This window comes from Quercus lobata, chromosome 7 (genome assembly GCF_001633185.2).
Source record: "Quercus lobata isolate SW786 chromosome 7, ValleyOak3.0 Primary Assembly, whole genome shotgun sequence".
Taxonomy (NCBI): Eukaryota; Viridiplantae; Streptophyta; class Magnoliopsida; order Fagales; family Fagaceae; genus Quercus; species Quercus lobata.
This window is the reverse complement of record NC_044910.1, coordinates 27,362,223-27,381,549: the sequence shown is the minus strand read 5'-3', so window position 1 is coordinate 27,381,549 and position 19,327 is coordinate 27,362,223. Positions and strand designations below refer to the sequence as shown.

At 43.5% G+C, this 19,327-nt stretch overlaps 1 protein-coding gene across 1 annotated transcript; it reads left to right on the top strand.

The window, feature by feature from the left end:
- The first annotated feature begins 15,946 nt into the window (after positions 1-15,946).
- LOC115951823 lies at positions 15,947-17,311 on the top strand. The gene has a single exon (XM_031068964.1). The coding sequence runs from the start codon at positions 15,947-15,949 to the stop codon at positions 17,309-17,311; it is 1,365 nt and encodes a 454-aa protein (XP_030924824.1).
- Positions 17,312-19,327: the final 2,016 nt, after the last annotated feature.

Below are 19,327 nucleotides of genomic sequence, written 5' to 3'. Positions count from 1 at the left end.
GTACTTGACTATTTTGACTGACTGACCATTAACTGGTTTCTGTGTTGTTTCCATGCAGAGAGTAAATGGTTCAAGCAGGACCTTAGAGTGGTGCATGTGAGAGACCTAAATTTTGTGTTTAGGTCAGAGATTTTTGTTCACTAGGATGGACAGCTCAGAGCGTCCCACTTAATCCTCGGCGTTGACCTCGTGTACTCCACTTGGCAAGCCTTCGGCCAAGCTTTTCTAGCTGACAGCCCCCTCCTCTCCTATACTGATGTACGACATGCGAATTTCCTCCCCCCAAAACTTACAGTAGGCGAAGCTCGAGACCTTGGCCTGCGGTACATTTGCTTGGATGAACTTGCGCCAATACGGGACGATTCAGCTGAACATGTATCTTTACGACGCTGAGAACAGGCTCACGTGAGGGTTTAGCCTGAACCCCCCGTTCAGCCCGAGGTCCTTGTAGAGCCCAAGGCCCCTGTTGAACCTGAAGCTCCCGCCTAGGTAGCCGAGGAAGCGGCTGTCGAATCAATTAACTCTTCAAAAACTGAATCTGGCTGAGGTCACGACATGATGACAAGAAGGACAATGACAATTAGCCGTTTTTTGCCTGGTGCCTGGCTAACTGCGCAGCAACAACCACCCCAAGGCCACAATCAAACTCCCCTTCCTCCTCCTCTTCTTGCTAGCTGAACTCGAAAGAGACCACGCACGGCAGAACAAACCCCCGCCGGCTCGGGAGATGCGCCCACAAGGACTCCCCCTAATCATCGGGAAATATTCTTATTCGGGAACTAGCAGCTCAAACTGGGATGAATGTGGCATCCACCTCCCGAGCCACTTCAGCATGGCAGCCTTCATTCTTGTTGGACAACAAGCCCCTTCCTGCAACCGCGAGTGTACGGGTGTGGGAGAAGGATGAAAGGGGTTGTGTTGCCCAAATTTTGGTGCACGGCCTCCTATTGGCTGAAGACGTGCACATGTTCGAGGACGGGACAGACAAGTCGCTGGGCAGGCAGCTGCATTGGCACACCATTGCGGTAATCCCTTGTTCCCTTTTATTTATTTATTTTTATATATTTTTTTATATATATATTGACTTTTACACGCGTATTGTTCTTGTTGTTGTACTTATCATTGTTGTTTTGCTAGGCTGCCCAACTGACCCGCATCCTCGATGGACGAGTGAAGGAGCTTGCTAAAGATGCCGAGCGAGAGAAGGCTCTGAAAGACGTGGCCGAGTCAAGCGCAAAGGAGAAGACTAAGGCTGCCGCAACTGTGGAAAAGAAGGCCGCTGCGTTCGAGAAGGCCAAGGTGTTGGTGAAGAAGAGATCTTCGGAATTGGAGGGTAGGTTGGGCGAGACCGAGCTGAAACTGGCAGAGGCTGTGAGCTTGAATACTGTGCTAGCCGAGGAGTTGGTTGACTTAAAGGCAGCTTTGGAGGCTCGTGAAAACAAGTGGTATAACAAGGGATTCGCTGACGCAGAGAACTCAACAGAATCGGTCATTAATGAAGCCCCAAAGCTGGCCTTTGAGGAGGGTTGGTTAGTAGCACTGCAAGCTTTGGGGGTCCTTGAGGACTCTCCCCTTAGGAATTCCAGCCAAATCCCTTTCCTAGGCCCTTCTACGGCTGCGCAGAACCATCCCGGTGCCATTGACGAGGAGGAAACCCAGAGCATGAGGGAGTTAGGGGAGGTGATTGACTCCCATGTGGAGGTAATTGACCTAGAAGCCACCAGCAACCTTTGTACTGATGATCATCCTGGGGACGGTGTTCAGCTCCAGCCCAGCACTGCGATCCAATAGCCGTCCGAGATTGTCCAAGTGCAGCTTGCCGATCTAATGACTTGATTGTCGAACCAGATTACTACTGTTTACCTTCTTTTACTTTAATGACTTCTTCATTTTTTTCTTTTTTTCTTTTTAACGAGTTTGCTTATGTCATCGGGCTGTGGTGACAGGACAATTATTTTCCCAGGTTTAACTTTTTTATTTTTTGGTCACCGAGTTATGGTGACAAGACATTGGTTTTGTTTACATGTGTTGACTGTTTAAGGTTTACTTATCGAACAATTGCCTTTGTCATGTTTATGAATGCTTTAATATTATGCTGTTCCAACATGTATTGACTGTTTGCCTCCAATGGTCGGGTAATTTAATCATGGTTTGCTTCAGGTCTGGGAATACTCGGCGCCCGGGGTTGATTTGTGAAGGAAAATGAGTTAGCTCCTCGGCAATTGAAACTCCGCTTAATATGCGCCTATCTTCTCATGCAAAATGTAGACTAAGGAAAACTTGGTCTCTGGACTTAGCCTTTAAAGTATGCTCTCATCCTTAGAAAACTGTTGTGTTAGGCTTCCACCTGCTCGGTGATAGCGACCGAACCGAGAAGCAGGTTTCTACCCTTAAAAGAGTTTAGTATTAGGTTTCCACCTGCTCAGTGATAGTGATCAAACCGAGAAGCAGGTTTCTATCCTTAAAAGAGTTTAGTATAAGGTTTCCACCTGCTCGGTGATAGTGATCGAACTAAGAAGTAGGTTTCTGGCCTTAAAAGATTTTAGTATAAGGTTTCCACTTGCTCGGTGATGGTGATCGAATCGAGAAGCAGGTTTCTGTCCTTAAAAAGAGTTTAGTATTAGGTTTTCACCTGCTTGGTGATAGTGATCGATTCGAGAAGCAGGTTTCTGTCCTTAAAAGAGTTTAGTATAAGGTTTTCACCTGTTTGGTGATAGTGATCGAACCGAGAAGCAGGTTTTTGTCTTTTAAAGAGTTTAGTATAAGGTTTCCACCTGCTCGGTGATAATGATCGAACTGAGAAGCAGATTTCTGCCCTTAAAAGAATAACAAGCAGTCCCAGTTCCATAACTCTCTTTATATTTACTGACCGATAGCGCCCCTAGATGAATAAACAGTACTAAGGAATAATGCACCTGTAAAAATAAATATCACCTTTATATTAATCAACAAATCATATATACAAGATTACATCTAATTAGTAGCCCCATGCATTAGCAGTTAATGATAAATTTTTTCAGATTGTGCACGTTCCATGGCCGAGGGAGGGGCCTTTCATTTAAATCTTCCAAGTAGTATGCTCCCGCACCTGCAACGGCAATGACCCTATAGGGCCCCTCCCAGGTCGGGGCTAACTTCCCAGTGTTTGTATCCCGCATGTTCCCTACTACTTTCTGTAACACCAGGTCTTCAGCACCGAACCCCATCGTCTTTACATCCCGGTTGTAGCTTTAGGCAAGTTTTTGTTGATATTCGGTTAGCTTTATAGTTACTGCTTCCCGGTATTCTTCCAGCAAGTCCAGGCATTCTACCATTAATATTTCATTCGGGGGGGGGGGGGGGGCAAATGTCGCAACTCGTGCACTGCATAAATTTACCTCGGCTGGTATCACGGCTTCTGCCCCATACGTTAGTGAGAATGGAGTCTCTCTTATAGATCTTCTGGGAGTTGTTCGGTATGCCTAGAGAACGTTGGGCAGCTCTTTGGCCTACCTACCTTTTGCACCGTCTAATCTTTTTTTCAACCCATTCACAATCGTCTTGTTGGTGGCTTCAGCCTGTCCATTGCTTTGGGGATACGCTGGGGTAGAATATTTGTTCTTAATGCCAAAATCACTGCAGAACTCCTGGAAGGCCTTGCTGTCAAACTGTAACCCATTGTCAGATATAAGAGAGTCGGGCACCCCAAATCTAGTGACTATATTCTTCCACATGAACTTTTTAACGTCCATGTCCCGAATGTTGGCTAACGCTTCTGCCTCCGCCCACTTAGTGAAGTAATTAACAGCCACCAAAACAAACCTTCGATTACCCGTCGCTTAGGGAAATGGGCCGAGAATATCCAACCCCCACTATGCAAACGGCTAAGGGCTGTTGATCGGATTTAGATGCCCTGTTGGCTGGTGGATTAAGGGGGCATGCTTCTGGCACTGTTCACACTTACGCACATATTCAGCAGCATCTTTTTGCATCTGTGGCCACCAAAATCCCTGAGTCATTGCCCGGTGAGCTAATGAGCATTCCCCCCACATGACTACCACACACCCCATCATGTAGCTCGGCCAAGAATTCATTTACCCTCCCGGGGTGTAGGCACAAGAGGTACAGCCCTCCAAAGGACTTTCGATATAACTTTCTATCCGCCGACAACCAGTACCGAGAGGCTATTCGGCAAACCCTGTTAGCCTCTTTTTTGTCATCCGAGACCCGATTCTCAGCTAAGAAGTCAATGATCGGGTCTATCCAACATGGTCCAAATGTTGAAATCACTGTAACACCAACCCTGGTGACACCAAAATCAGTCACAGTATTAACATTCGGTTCCATTATGAGCTCCACTTTGATTAGCCGAGAAACATCATCAGTCATTGTTGAAGCTAGCGTAGCCAGAGAATCAGCGTGCCTGTTTTGCTCCCGTGCCATTTGGGTCAATTTTGTCGTACGAAACTTACCCATAACCTGCTTTACCACCTGTAAGTACTCTTTCATTCGAGAATCCCAAGCTTCAAAACTGCCCTGTACCTGGCTAACCACCAACCGCAAATCTGAATTAACCTCTACTTCCCGAGCACCCATGCCTAATACAGTCCTCAATCCAGCAAGCAAGGCCTCATATTTCGCCTCATTGTTGGTGGCTCTAAATCCCAATCTAAATGTGTGCTCCAATCATATTCCTTCCAGAGTAATTATGACAATCCCGGCACCAGCCCCCATGGCGCTTGATGTACCGTCCACAAACACCCTCCATGGACGGCATTCCACCTGACAAACCATTTCCCCTGTGTCCTTAGGAGAAAATTCCACAAAAAAATCAGCCAACACCTGCCCCTTCACCGAACTCCTTGGCTTATACCTTATGTTCAAGGCTCTGAGCCGGGTACCCCATTTAGCTATCCGTCCTGTGAAGTCAAATCTTTTCAACAATGATTGCAGAGGGTATTTGGTTAATACATATACAGTGTGAGCCTGAAAGTAATGGGGTAGCCTTCTTGTGGCATGGATTAATGCCAACACCAATTTCTCCAAAGGCAGATACCTCGTCTTGGCATTGACCAAGGTCTTGCTGATATAATATATGAGCTACTGCACTCCTCGATCCCTCAAAAGTACGGCACTTACAGTGTGATCAGACACCGAGAGGTACATGAACAAGTCCTCCCCAGGCTCCAGGGCTGCCAACATAGGTGTTTGCATTAAATACTCCTTTAAGTCCTAGAAGGCTTTTTTACACTCCTCGTCCCACTGGAATCACTTCCACTTCTTTAGGAGTTGGTAGAATGATTGACAGTGATCAGGGAGTTTGGAGATAAATTGGTTAAGGGCAGCCAGCATCCCGGTCAATATCTGCACTTCTTTCGTATTGCTTGGTGGCTTAAGGCATTTCACGACTTCAATCTGGTCGAGATTGACCTCTATTCCTCGATTAGTAATCAGATATCCTAGGAATTTACCCGCCCCCACCCTGAAAACACACTTCTCCTTATTAAGGCACAACCCATGATGCCGGAGTATTGCAAACATGTCTTGGAGGTCCTCCAAATGCTGTAATTCTCGCTTACTTTTCACTATCACGTCATCAATATACACCTCAACCGTACGCCCTATTTTATCTTGGAACATCCTCGTCATCATTCGTTGGTACGTGGCCTCGGCGTTTTTCAACCTAAAAGGCATCACAGTATAGTGATAATTGGCTTCCGGGGAGATGAATGCTGTCTTTTCTCTATCCTCGGCAGCCAGGGCAATCTGATGATACCCCTGAAAGGCGTCCAAGAAACTCATCCTTGGGTGTGGTGTCTACCAACTGATTGATCTTCGGCATAAGGAACGAATCCTTTGGGCATGCTCGGTTTAGATCTGTGAAGTCCACACAAACTCTCCATTTACCATTCTTCTTCCTCACTACCACTGTATTGGCTAACCATTCTGGAAAAAAGATCTCTCTTATTGCCCCAACTTCCATTAATCTTTTAATCTCCAACTTAACTGCCTCAACATGCTCCTTGGCTGACCTTTTCAACTTCTGCATCTTGGGAGGAAACAACGGGTTTACATTGAGCCTATGGACTATGAATTTGGGATTCACCTCGGGCACCTCATACGGGCTCCAAGCAAAGACGTCAATATTTTGAATAAGAAACAACAACATTCCCACCTTATCCTCGTCCTTCATACCCGCTCCTATTTGGAAATACCTATTCACATCTAGTAATATCTTAACTCTGAGTGGTTCCTCGGCACAACCAGGCCCCATTCCCTCTCGGGTCTCCTGTAATTGCTATAAAGGGGCCTCCTCGGCAATTTCCTTCTCAGCCTGCACACTCTTCCTATTAACCACGACAACTAGGCATTGTCTTGCCACTTGGGAATTTAACCTTCACATGTAAGGTGGACAGGACAGCCCCCATTGCATGAATCCACGGTCTTCCTAAGATTGTTGTGTAAGGAGAAAAAGAGCCCACCACAATAAACGTTGCAACAACCTCCTTACCTTCCACATTCACGAAAAGGGAGATTTGCCCCTAGGGAATCACTACCCTGTAGTCAAATCCGACCAGAGGTGTATCATACTTTGAGAGGTCCTCTCTCCTAAGCCCAAGCCCTTTAAACAAGTCAGGGTACATCACGTCGGCCCTGCTCCCCTAATCTATCATCACCCTATTTACTAGGAAACCTCTTATTCGTGCCACCACTACTAACACATCATCATGCGGCCGAATCGTTCCCTCTAGATTGCCATCATCGAAAGCAAGAGGTCCCTGAGCAAATCTCATTTTCTTTTCAAGGGGTTGCTTATCTGGGTAATTTTTTACGAGGGCTACAATCAGTACCCCCTTCCTAGTCACTACCGTACTCTTCAGCGCAGCATGGATAACTTCAATCACCCCTAGCGGCGGTGGGAGAGGATTTCCTCTCTGCGGGGCTCCTTGCCCGGCACCTCGGTTCCCGGAATCCGTCACAAACTCTTTCAAGTATCCTGCTTTCACCATCTGCCCTAGATGATCTTTTAACACTCGGTATTGCTTGGTGGTATGTCCCTTATCTCTGTGATAGGTACAATACAAGTTCTGGTTCCTCCGAGATAGGTCTCCCCCCATCTTGCTCGGCCATCTAAAGAATGGTTTGTGCACCGGCTCCCTAAATGCCACGTTCACTTCCCCCATTCGTACCTCCGATTCCTGCATTCTTAAATCCTTTCAGGGTCTCGGCGGAAAAACGCCCTGCTAAGGACGATTCAATAACGGGGCCTTGCACTTACTCTGCAGCCGATCATCCTCGATGCATTTATACTCTTCAATACGCCTCATAAGTTGCCTTATATCCTTGAGAGGCCTTTTCGTCAACGACTCCTGTAGTTCGGAATCCTCGGGAGCCCCATCCTAAAAGTGCTTGCCACAATTTTCTCGTTGCCACCGCCAATTTCATTGTAAAGCTCCCAATACCGATTGGCATAATTATGAAGGGTTTTGCCGACCCTCATCTTTATAGACAGTAGTGCGTCCACCGGCTATGGCACCCGGCTGTATGTCACAAATAGGGCACCGAATTCTTGAATTAGCTCGGCAAAACTGTGAATGGAGCCTTTTCGCAGCCCATTAAACCATCTCAATGTTGTGGGGCCGAGACTCAAGGGAAATACCTTACACATCAACGTGTCATTGCGTGTGTGTAGAAACATCATGTGGATGTAATGACTGATGTGTTCTACTGAGTTCGTTTTCCCATCATAGGAGTTAAATAGTGGCCGCGTGAATCTGTTCGGCATTGGGGCCCACTCAATTTCCTCTAAGAACGGTGACTGAGCAGCCCTGCGCAATGGACGGCTCATGGCATCCATAGTGACATTGTGGGATCGTCGCCCCTTAGGGGAGTCTAAACCCCAGTCGACATACTCGCGTGAACGCAAATGCGAACGGTTTTGACGAGGCTCTCGAGAATGGGAACGGTCCCTATGTCAACGTGACTCTCGGGAATGGGAACGATCCCTGCATCGACATGAACTAGACTGAATGGACTTCACACTGTATTGGTTTCCCCCACTATCAGTTCTCCTTTCTCATTCATCTCGGTCCCTTCTCTAGTGCCCACCTCTTAACTCTAACTTCAAATCTCTCACCAGTCCCCTTAACTGCTCCAACTCCTCATCTCTCTCGTCAAATTGCCCGTGCCCCAAGGCGATTGATACTGTTCGATGTGTTTGATATGACCCCACTCCCTATCCTCACGTCTTTTATGTCTTCTCTTTTGCCAAGTTCATCCCCGAGAAGACCCCACCGAATCACTTTCAGCATGGCTCCTTGATCATCTATCAGACATTTTGCTGGGCGTGAGTCTCACTCGAACTACAGCTTTGTAGGAGATTCCCACAGATGGCGCCAATTGTGCATCCCAGGAACGAGGCTATTGGGTTGGGCCTCACTCAAACTCACAATCTACTTATATTGTGGGCTTGAGTTTCCTACTTTGGGTTGTTCTCGGCACAGAGACTCAATGGAATTACCTCTTTCACTAGATCGTTCTATTCTCTCTTCTTTCCTAACTTCTTTGAGAACCTTTCAAAAAAAAACCAACCTTTTTTTCTCTTTAACTTCTTGTATTTATAGCCCAAAATTAGTGGAGATACTATGATTACTTTCATGGTTAGTGCAATGCGAGGTCCAATGTCGTTAATCGTAAGTGGGTGTTAGGTGGGAGTGGGGTGTGGTGAGAGTGGCTTTGAAAATGGTTCCCACTTCAGTAGATATGCTTGGCAGTGATATTCCCTAGGCACTGCCGAGCAACTGAGAGACAATACAGCAGAGCAATCACCTTCTTGTTCGGGAGGCAAGTCACCAGATGTGACCCAGGAGGCGTAACGTGGTATGAATTGATGAAGATCATTTGTTCAATGGGCTTGGAGCCGGTGTGAGGCCTGGGCTTAGGGACAATATGGGCCATATTGTTGGGTTGAAGCCCTAGGCCCAAATGGGTTTGGATATGGCAGGGCCGTACACTTATCATTAGGGGTGTGCAAACTATCACCGGAGCTAACAACACCGACCGGCACTGACCCTCCCACACTACCATTGGCACCGACCAATGGAGCCGATGCTGGCGATCGGAACGCAAATGGAGCTTCGATGTCGGTGCAGTGAGGACATCGAAGACGCAAAGCACGCACCAAGTAGAGCCGAACCGAATCGATACAAATAGAGAAATATATTTTCAGTTCAGATCAGGGAACGGCGTCGTTTAGGTGTGTATCTTTTTAAAAATTTTTTTAGTAAAACGTTGTCGTATTGGGTTATTATAAAAAAAAAAAAAATAAAAAAACACAAAACGGCACCATTTTATGTAGGTTTTCAGACACTTACCTGAGTTACCTCACTATAAATTCATCCTATTCAAACGTGGGACCCTTAACTCTCTCTCTCGCTCTCGCCCCAGTCGCCTCGCCTCTAGCCTTTCGCTCGCGGTCTCGCCGGCCTAAGTCGTGCCTCGCAGTAGCAGTAGCAGCAGCAGCTCCCTACGGCAAACCACGGTAAGCCATCAGCTCCTTTCTTTTGGTTTTAATGGAAACAGAGTGAGAGAGATTGTGTTTGACTGTTTGTAGTTGTGCGTGTGAGTGTGAGTGTGTGACTGTGTGAGTTGTTGACTTGTTGTTGTTCAATGTTCAGTAGGGAAGTGAGTTAGAGACTTAGAGAGTTAGAGTTAGAGATGGAGATTGGACAAAGCGTGTGTATGAGTGTGTTGAGTTTGTTGACTCAATTAGTTAATTTATTTAGTGTTGAGTCTGTGTGAGTTATTTATGCATGTGAGTGTGAGTTATTTATGCATGTGAGTGTGAGTTAGTTATTAAATTTATTTAGTTATTTATTTAGTCAACAACTTGTGCGTGTGGTGTGAGTCTGTGACGGTGTGAGTGTGAGTTGTTTGTAGTTATTTATTTATTGAGTTTTTATTTAGTTATTTATTTATTTAATTTAGTTTTTACTTTTTGGTGTGTTGACTCAGTTTAGTTAATTTATTTAGTTAGTTTTTAGTTATTTATTTATTTAGTGACTCAGTTTAGTTAATTTATTTAGTTAGTTTTTAGTTATTTATTTATTTAGTCAGTTGACTCAGTCTACTAAGTAGTAAGCACTAACGTTTTTTTTTTCTTTAGCATTTTAATTTTTGAGGGAGACGAGATTGAGAGAGTTCATACTTTCAATTCTTCATCGAGAGGTAATCACTAAACACTCACTATATTCAACATTATGATTTTAAATTTTTATTACTTAGTAATAATTGCTTTAAGTTTATATATAATTATATATAAAATTAGATTTTATTTTATATTTATTCAATATAAATATAAAATAAAAGCTAATTCTCTAGTTCTGAATTGTTGTTAATATTAGTACATGAATTGTTGAGTAATGACTAATGATTAATAATTGTTAGTCTGATATTGTTTGTTGCCTTGTTGTAACTAAAATGATTAGTTATTGCTATTATTGAATTTGGTTATGACATTCATTGATTAAGAGTGAGCTATTTGATACTACATTTGCTGGAAAAATTATAATTTGATATTATTGTGGGAACTTTGTTTTTTTGTTGTTTGGAAATTTTTTTATTAGATGGATGTCGATGCTCCACCTGGATTTGGTACACCTGGGGACCCTAACCTACCTCCTCCTAGTCCTGGTAGTGCTAACCCTAACCCACTTGAACCTACAGCACCAATTGGACTTGGTGCATCACTTCCCCCACTATCACCTAAACAAGGTGGTAAGGACCCATCTATAGTATGGCAACACTTCATTAAGTTGGCTGGTTTTGATTCCAAAAATCCTAGATCTCAATGCAAATACTGTAAAAATCAATATAAATGTCATGGTAAGAAAAATGGTACTTCGAGCATGTTGCAACACATGAAGGTGTGTAAAAAGTGGCCTTTTCCCCGTGATGATAAGCAAAAAACTTTGTCTTTCCAACCGAAGAGAGAAGGGGAAAGTGGTTCAAATGTGTTAGTGGTTGCAGATTATAGTGAAGAGAGGATAAGGTTGGCATTGGCAAGGATGATTGTCATTGATGAATTGCCTTTTAAATTTGTGGAGTATCAAGGCTTTCAAGAATTTATGAAATAGTTGAGCCTAGGTTTCCTATTCCCCATCGCACTACCATTGCAAGGGCTTGTATGAAGATTTATTCTAGTGAGGTGGATGTTTTGAGAAGGGCTTTTGTTGGGCAACGGGTTTGTGTGACAATGGATACTTGGACATCCATACCAAACTTGAACTACATGGTAGTCACCGCACACTTCATTGATGGGGATTGGACTTACCAAAAGAAAATTTGAACTTTTGCCCTATAGCTAATCACAAAGAGGACACCATAGGTAGAGCGGTTGAGTCATGTTTGTTGAAGTGGGGTATAAACCGGTTGTTTACAATCACCGCAGACAATGCTAGTTCTAATGAGATGGCAATTGATTATGTGAAGAAGAAAACAAAAAAAAGAGATAATAGCATATTGGATGGTGAGTTCATGCATATGTGTTGTTGTGCACATATCTTGAATTTGATTGTGCAAAGTGGGTTGAAGTCCATTCATGAATCAATTGCCAAAGTTCAGAATGCGGTGCGATATGTGAGAGCCTCTCCCACAAGGTTTAAGAAGTTTCAAGAATGTGTTGAAAATGAGAAAATCAAAGCCAAATGTTTGTTGTCCCTTGATGTGCCAACAAGGTGGAATTTCACTTATCTCATGTTAGATTGTGCTTTGAAATTTGTGAGCATTTGATAGGTTGGAAGAGGAGGATGGGCATTACAAATTTTATTTTTGTGAAGCGAATGGGAATGGGAAAAAGCGCATTGGTCCTCCTAACTATCTTGATTGGGAAAATGTCAAGACCTTTGTGAAATTTCAAGGCATATTTTATGAGGCGACACTTAGATTTTCTGGGTCTTTGTTTGTCACTTCTAATGCATACTTCCATGAGCTAATTAGCATTGAAGATCAATTGCAACAGTTGTGTAATGTTGATGGGGATCCATTTTTGAAGAGTATGGCGGTAGAGATGAAAAAAAAAATATGATAAGTATTGGGGAAGTATGGATAATATCAATTTGATGCTTTTTGTTACTGTTGTTCTTGACCCAAGGTATAGATTGAAGTATGTAAAGTTTTGGTTTAGGGAGTGGTATGGAAAGGACAAGGGGGATGCGATGAGCTCTAAGGTTTATGATGCATTGAAGAGGTTGTATGTGGAGAGAGTGGGTCAAAATGGAGTTTCGAGTTCTAGTGGTAGTGGTGCTTCATTGTCTAGGGACTCCAGGCCAAGTGTTGGCAATGCTTCATTGTCTGATCGCATTAAAAGTTATAATAATAGGTTTAAACAACACTTGGCAGACGAGGACAGTGTGGAAAGCAAATCTGAGTTGGATAGGTATTTATTGGAATCTTCTAAGGACCCTGATGTGGAAGATTTTGACATCTTGATGTGGTGGAAAATAAATTCTTCTAGATATCGAGTCCTTTCCCAAATTGCCCGTGATGTGTTGGCTATTCCTGTCTCTACAGTTGCATCCGAGTCTGCTTTTAGTACGGGGGGGCGTGTTTTGGATTCGTTTCGTAGTTCACTATCTCCTAATACAGTTAAAGCCCTTATTTGTACCCAAAATTGGTTGAAGGATGCAAAGAAAAAAAGACCAATAAAACTTCGGGAGTGCATGGATAATGTGGAGAATGTGGATGGTTTTGAGATTGACACTGGTAAATATATGTTCATTTTGTTTTTTGTATATATCAATTGTTTATTTATTTGCTCAATGCTTACGAATCATTTTATTTTGAATGGGATTGTAGAAATTGCATTGGTTTGCCCAATGCTTATGGAGGAGGATCCAAGCATCGTTGTGTTGGATGATGATGAGTGATGTGCTACTCTTTACTTGGAGTTATTTAGTAGTTAGTATTATGTAAGTATACTTGCTATTCTCATTCGTTTGTGTTAATTATAAATATTCTATTGTTCATAAACGTTTTATTGTTATTAATACGTGTTTATTTTGTTTTGTTTAGTATTTTGTAGGAATTCTAGAATGATGCATAGTGCATAGACTTACTGGACAAAGGACTTACAAAAATTAGCATTCTTTTGCTTATATGCTAATTATATATGTACATGTTATTGGTAGTGGACTTTTCACTAATGATAGTTATTTAGGTATTCATGGGTGGGATTATTATTGGGGATACAAGCAATTAGCATTCTTTTGCCTAAATACTAATTTAATTTGTATATCTTTCTTTTGGCATTTGTGGACAATGACAAATGGTTCTGTAATACGTTATTAAGTAGATACATTAACGCTTATTGTTATTGACACTGACACACACAGTGACACTAATGATATTATATGCTACATGATAGTATTTTGGGAGTTGAACTCTTATTGAGACAATTTCAAAATATTTGTGCATGGTGAATGAAATGAAAAAATTTGGATCATTATGTGAACATATTTTTTGCATAGGTTTTGCATAGGTTTGAAACGAAAAATACAGTTTTGAAATTTTGGATCATTATGTGATCATTATGGATCATTATGTGAAATTTTGCACAGGTTTGAAATTTTGGATCATTATGTGATCATTATGAAATGAAAAATACATTATTTGGCATAGGTTTCTTGAACAGGTTGATATATTGATATTGGGTTTGAAAGCCCAATTTTTTTATTATTAAAAAAATAGTTTTTTTTTTTTAATATTTCAAACCGACCAAACCAACTAAACCGCACCGCAAAAAACCGCACCGCTATAGGTCGGAAAACCGACCCTAGGCAGTGTGCATCGGTTCCAATTATGAAAAAACCGATCTCTATCGGTTCGGTAATAAATTTGTAAAAAAACCGCCCTTACCGAACCGCGCACACCCCTACTTATCATGTTATAATAACTTTTTAATATAAAACTAGTGATTCAAGGAAAAAAAAAGAGAGTAAAGTTAGTGATTGTTAAATGTATTATTTATATATGATTGAGTGTAGTTATGTGGGTCAATAATTTATAAAAACAATAACAAATAAATAATGACAACTACATAAAATAACTTTTTATTAACTTTTTGATATAAAACTAGTTATTCAAGAAAGAAAAAAAGTTAGTGATTGTAAAATGTATTGTTTATGTATGGTGGAGTATGGTTATGTGGGTTAATAATTATAAGGTCAATAATTTATAAAAACAATAACAAATAGACAATGACAACCACATAAAAACAAAAATGTTATATAAATTTAACAAAATAAAATAGTTACACCTACATTGACAATTGATAATAAGCTATCATGTAATGATTTCAAAATATGACAATTCGTTGAAAGAAACTGTAAAAATTTCATGAATTTGTGCGTGCGTGTGTGTGTGTGTGTGTGTGTGTGTTTTTGTCGATAACTCAATATATTTAAGTTCTCTTTTTATTAATTTTTTTTTAATTTTAATTTCTTAATAACCTCCCAAAAAAAAAAAAAAAAAAAATCCCTGGATGCCATCGATCTCATGAATTTAATGATCAAACTTTTTTTTCTTTTTTTTTTTTGGGTTGATTCCGATAAATTTTTGATGGGAATGACGAGATTACATCCCACCGACGAAGATAACATTAGTGACAAAGGAAGCATCCTTGACGAAGTCATCTGGAACAACGAGGAAAGCAGTCATCACTGACGAAGGCAGGGGAGTCATTCAATGCAATCAATCAATGACCTGAACAGTTACGAAATCAACCAGGCAGGTTGGGAACCTCTTAAAAGTCCCATTATTGAACCAGAGGCGTTACTTGAGAAAGCATTAACAACCACAATGGCTAGTCCCTAAGGCCGTAGGTATAAAGCCCTCCTACAACCAATAGAAGGTACACACATACACTGACACTTTGAGAGCACATTCTGATTCTTTATTCTGTTTGGTCATTAATCTAACTTTGGCATCAGAGACGTTGTGGCAGGCACCACACCGGTGACCCTCATCGAGCATACCCTCACATACCACAAGGGATTCCATCTGCCCACTCTTACTGACGAGCTTGTGCTTCATCAGTTTGGCGCCGTCTGTGGGGAACGAAATTTTCAGATTCATATTTGAAAACATGGTTTCCATTAATTCTCTACATCCAGATGGAATCCAACCCAGATTCAGCAGCCTTGGCCCAACAAGTTCAAGCCCTTGCAGCCACCATTGAAGAACTCACCAAACAAAACCAAGAAATGAAGCTACGACTCCAGCAGGTTCAACAGGCCCAACAGGACGAAAGCCGGTCCAAGGGTAACTTGGAGGGAGAAGGGGATAGCCACAGGAGGGGTACCCTTCAAAGGCCAGCTACTCCAGACGAAAAGAACTCAGATCTTCTTCAAGAAATGAGGAAAGAGATGGACGAACTAAGGAGCGTCATCAAAGAGAAGACGGACCGGGGCGTAGACAAAATGGTAAGGGCTACGGACTCGCCTTTCACCGCAGCGGTACTTGAATGCCCCGTACCGTCAAAGTTCCGCTTACCTCAACTAGAGCCATTCGACGGACTCAAGGACCCTCAGGATCATCTTAATACCTTTAAGACGACTCTGGGTCTTCAACAACTACCTGACGAGATACTATGTCGTTCCTTCCCAACCACTCTCAAAGGAGCTGCAAGAGAATGGTTCACGAAGTTACAGACCTCGTCCATAGACAACTTCGATCAATTAAGTAGTGCCTTCTTACGCCATTTCATAGGGGGGCAACGTCCAAAAAGACCGGTAGACTACTTACAGTAAAGCAGGGAGAGAAGGAAACTCTAAGGTCATATGTCAAACGATTCACTCGAGAAATTCTGGAGGTGGACGAAGCCGATGACAAGGTGCAGCTGACGACCTTCAAAGCGGGGCTGAGGTCCAGAGATCTTGTGGCCTCCCTCGTAAAGAATCCACCAAAAACGATGGCGGAAATGCTCCTGAAGGCACAGAAGTACATGAATGCTGAAGATGCTTTAGCTGCCATAAAGGATGCCGAGAAGCCAGGCGACAAGGCCAAGAGGGAAGACGATCGCAGGGGGCAGAAGAGAGATCGACCAGATCGTCGGAACAACGACTGGAATAGGAGGAAAGATGATAAGAATCCTCGGATGGTAAGATTTACTCCTCTGGTCATGCCTGTTGACAAGATTTTCACGCAGATCAAGGACGAGCATTATCTCAAATGGCCCAGACCATTGCACTCGTCCCCCAATGTCCGCGACAAGAACAAGTATTGCCGGTTCCACAAGGATCACGGCCACAACACGGAAGATTGCAGGGACCTAAAGGAGCAAATAGAGGAGTTAATACGGAAAGGGAAGTTACAGAAATATGTGAAGAAAGGAGAATATAGCAAGTTCAAAGACGACAATAAAGCCCAGCATGAATCCTTCTCCCGGGATGACGACCGTCCGTCCCAACCTCCAAACAAGGTGATCGGGGAGATCAACACGATTATAGGAGGGCCGTTCTCAGGAGGGTCGTTTAAATCACTCAAAAAGGCATACCAGAGACAGGTTAACAGCGACCCCTTGGTCATAATGTCCTTCAATGAAGGAGACGCCATGGGAGTGAAGCAGCCCCACAACGACCCCTTGGTCATAATGTTAAACATAGAAGGGTTCAATACCAAAAGGATCCTCGTCGATAATGGCAGCTCCGAGGACATCATCTACCTCCCAACATTCCAGCAGCTGAGACTAGATCCAAAAAGACTGCGCCCTTTTGACTCTCCACTCGTCAGTTTCAGTGGAGACAGGGTCTACCCTAAGGGTATAGTGACATTGACGGTGACGGCGGGGACCTACCCAGTGCAGTTGACTCGGCAAGTAGATTTCCTGGTGGTGGATTGTCCCTCATCCTACATTGTCATCATTGGAAGACCCACGCTTAACAAGTGGAAGGCGGCAACGTCAACTTACTGTTTGAAGGTAAAATTCCCAATAGATAATGGTGTCGGTGAAGTGAAAGGAGATCAAGTCCTGGCAAGAGAATGCTACCAAGCCGTCCTGGCTGGGAAGGAGAACCACACGTGGATGATTAAGGAGAAGGAAGAAGATAGGATAGAGGCCCTGGAGACGGTGGAGTTGGTAAAAGGAGAGGCGAACAAGACGACCAAGATAGGAACGATGTTGAGCCCCGAGATGAGAACAAAACTCATAAGGTTCCTCAAAAAGAATCTAGACGTCTTTGCATGGAGTCACGAGGACATGCCGGGCATATCCCCAGAAGTCATCCAGCATAAGTTGAATGTGGACCCAGAATGGAAACCCGTCCAGCAACGATGAAGAACCTTCGTTCCAGAACGAGACCAGGCAATTGCAGAAGAAGTTACCAAACTCCTGACGGTAGGGTTCATCCGGGAGGTGTATTATCCTGAATGGCTAGCAAATGTAGTCCTGGTGAAGAAAGCAAACAGGAAATGGAGGATGTGCGTAGACTTCACTGACCTAAACAAGGCATGCCCAAAGGACAGCTTCCCTCTACCCAGAATAGATCAGCTCGTGGACTCCACAGCCGGACACAAATTACTGACATTCATGGACGCCTTCTCAGGGTACAACCAGATTAGGATGGCTGAGGAAGACCAGGAGAAGACCGCCTTCATCACAAGTCAAGGACTCTACTTTTACCAAGTAATGCCATTTGGGTTGAAGAATGCCCGGGCTACGTACCAGAGGTTGGTGAACAAAATGTTCAGTCGACAAATTGGCAGGAACATGGAAGTGTACGTGGACGATATGCTCGTCAAGAGCAAAGAAGAGCTCGCACACTTGGACGACCTGAAGGAGACATTTACAACCCTCAAAGCACACCAGATGAGATTAAATCCAAGTAAGTGTGTCTTTGGGGTTGCTTCGGGAAAATTCCTAGTATTCATGGTGTCCCAAAGAGGAATAGAAGCAAACCCAGAAAAAGTGCAATCCATTATCGACATGACGTCCCCCAGGACCGTCAAAGAAGTTCAAAAACTCATAGGAAGAATTGCAGCTTTGAACAGGTTTGTTTCTAGGGCTACAGACAAATGCCTGCCCTTTTTCAAGACTTTGAAGCAGGCCTTTGCCTGGACTGACGAATGCGAAGCTGCGTTTCAGGAACTAAAGCGTTATCTGAGCAGCCCACCCCTTCTAAGCCCGTCCAAGGAAGGGGAAAACCTATACTTATACCTGGCAATGTCAGCCTCGGCAGTAAGTGCAGCCCTGATCAGAGAAGAGAACAAGAAACAGCTACCGGTTTACTACGTCAGCCAAGCCTTCCAAGGAGCTGAGTCCAGGTACCCAAAGATCGAGAAGATCGTGTTTGTGCTAATAGTGGCTTCGCGCAAACTAAGGCAATACTTCCAGGCAAATCCCATTCTCGTAATAACGGACCAACCAATCAAGAAATCAATGAACAAGCCCGAAGCTGCAGGAAGAATGGTCCAGTGGGCGATTGAACTTAGTCAGTTTGACATTGAGTACCATCCCAGAACGGCAATCAAGGCGCAAGCATTGGCGGACTTCATCACAGAGTTCACTCTTCCAGATGAAGACAGAATTACCAACGAGGTAGACAGATGGACAATACAAACTGATGGTTCGTCAGGTTAGAGGAAGGGGGGAGTAGGGGTCGTCATAACTACCCCCGACGGAGAAGTGCTGAAATACGGGGTCCAACTAAGATTCCCGGCCACCAACAACGAAGCTGAATACGAGGGGATACTGACGGGACTGAGGCTTGGAAGGGCACTTGGTGCTAAAAAATTGTTGATTCAAAGTAACTCGAAACTAGTGATCGGACAGATCAGGGGAGAATACGAAGCAAAGGAAGAAAGGATGCAGAAATACCTCAAGCTGACGAAACATCTGACTCAGGAGTTCGATGTAGTAGAGTTCATGCAGATCCCAAGGAGCCAGAACATGGGGGCTGACGAAGTCTCAAAACTAGCTTCATCAGAAGAAGGGAAAATTGGCACAGATCTGGCCATGGAGGTCCAAAAACACCCCAGCATTGAAGAAATTGCAACATTCACCATTCAGGGCACAGACAGCTGGATGACGCCCATAATATCCTACCTCCAGGATGGGCACCTCCCTCTAAGCACGGAGGAAGCTAAAAAGATTAAGAAGAGGGCAGCCAGGTTCACGATCCTTAATGATGCCTTATACAAGAGAGGCTTCTCTATGCCTTACTTGAAGTGTGTTGACGAAGAAGAAACTAGATACATCCTAGAAGAAATCCATGGAGGAATTTGCAGCGACCACGCTGGCCCTAGATCCCTGGTGAACAAGGTAATTCGAGCAGGATACTTTTGGCCAACCATG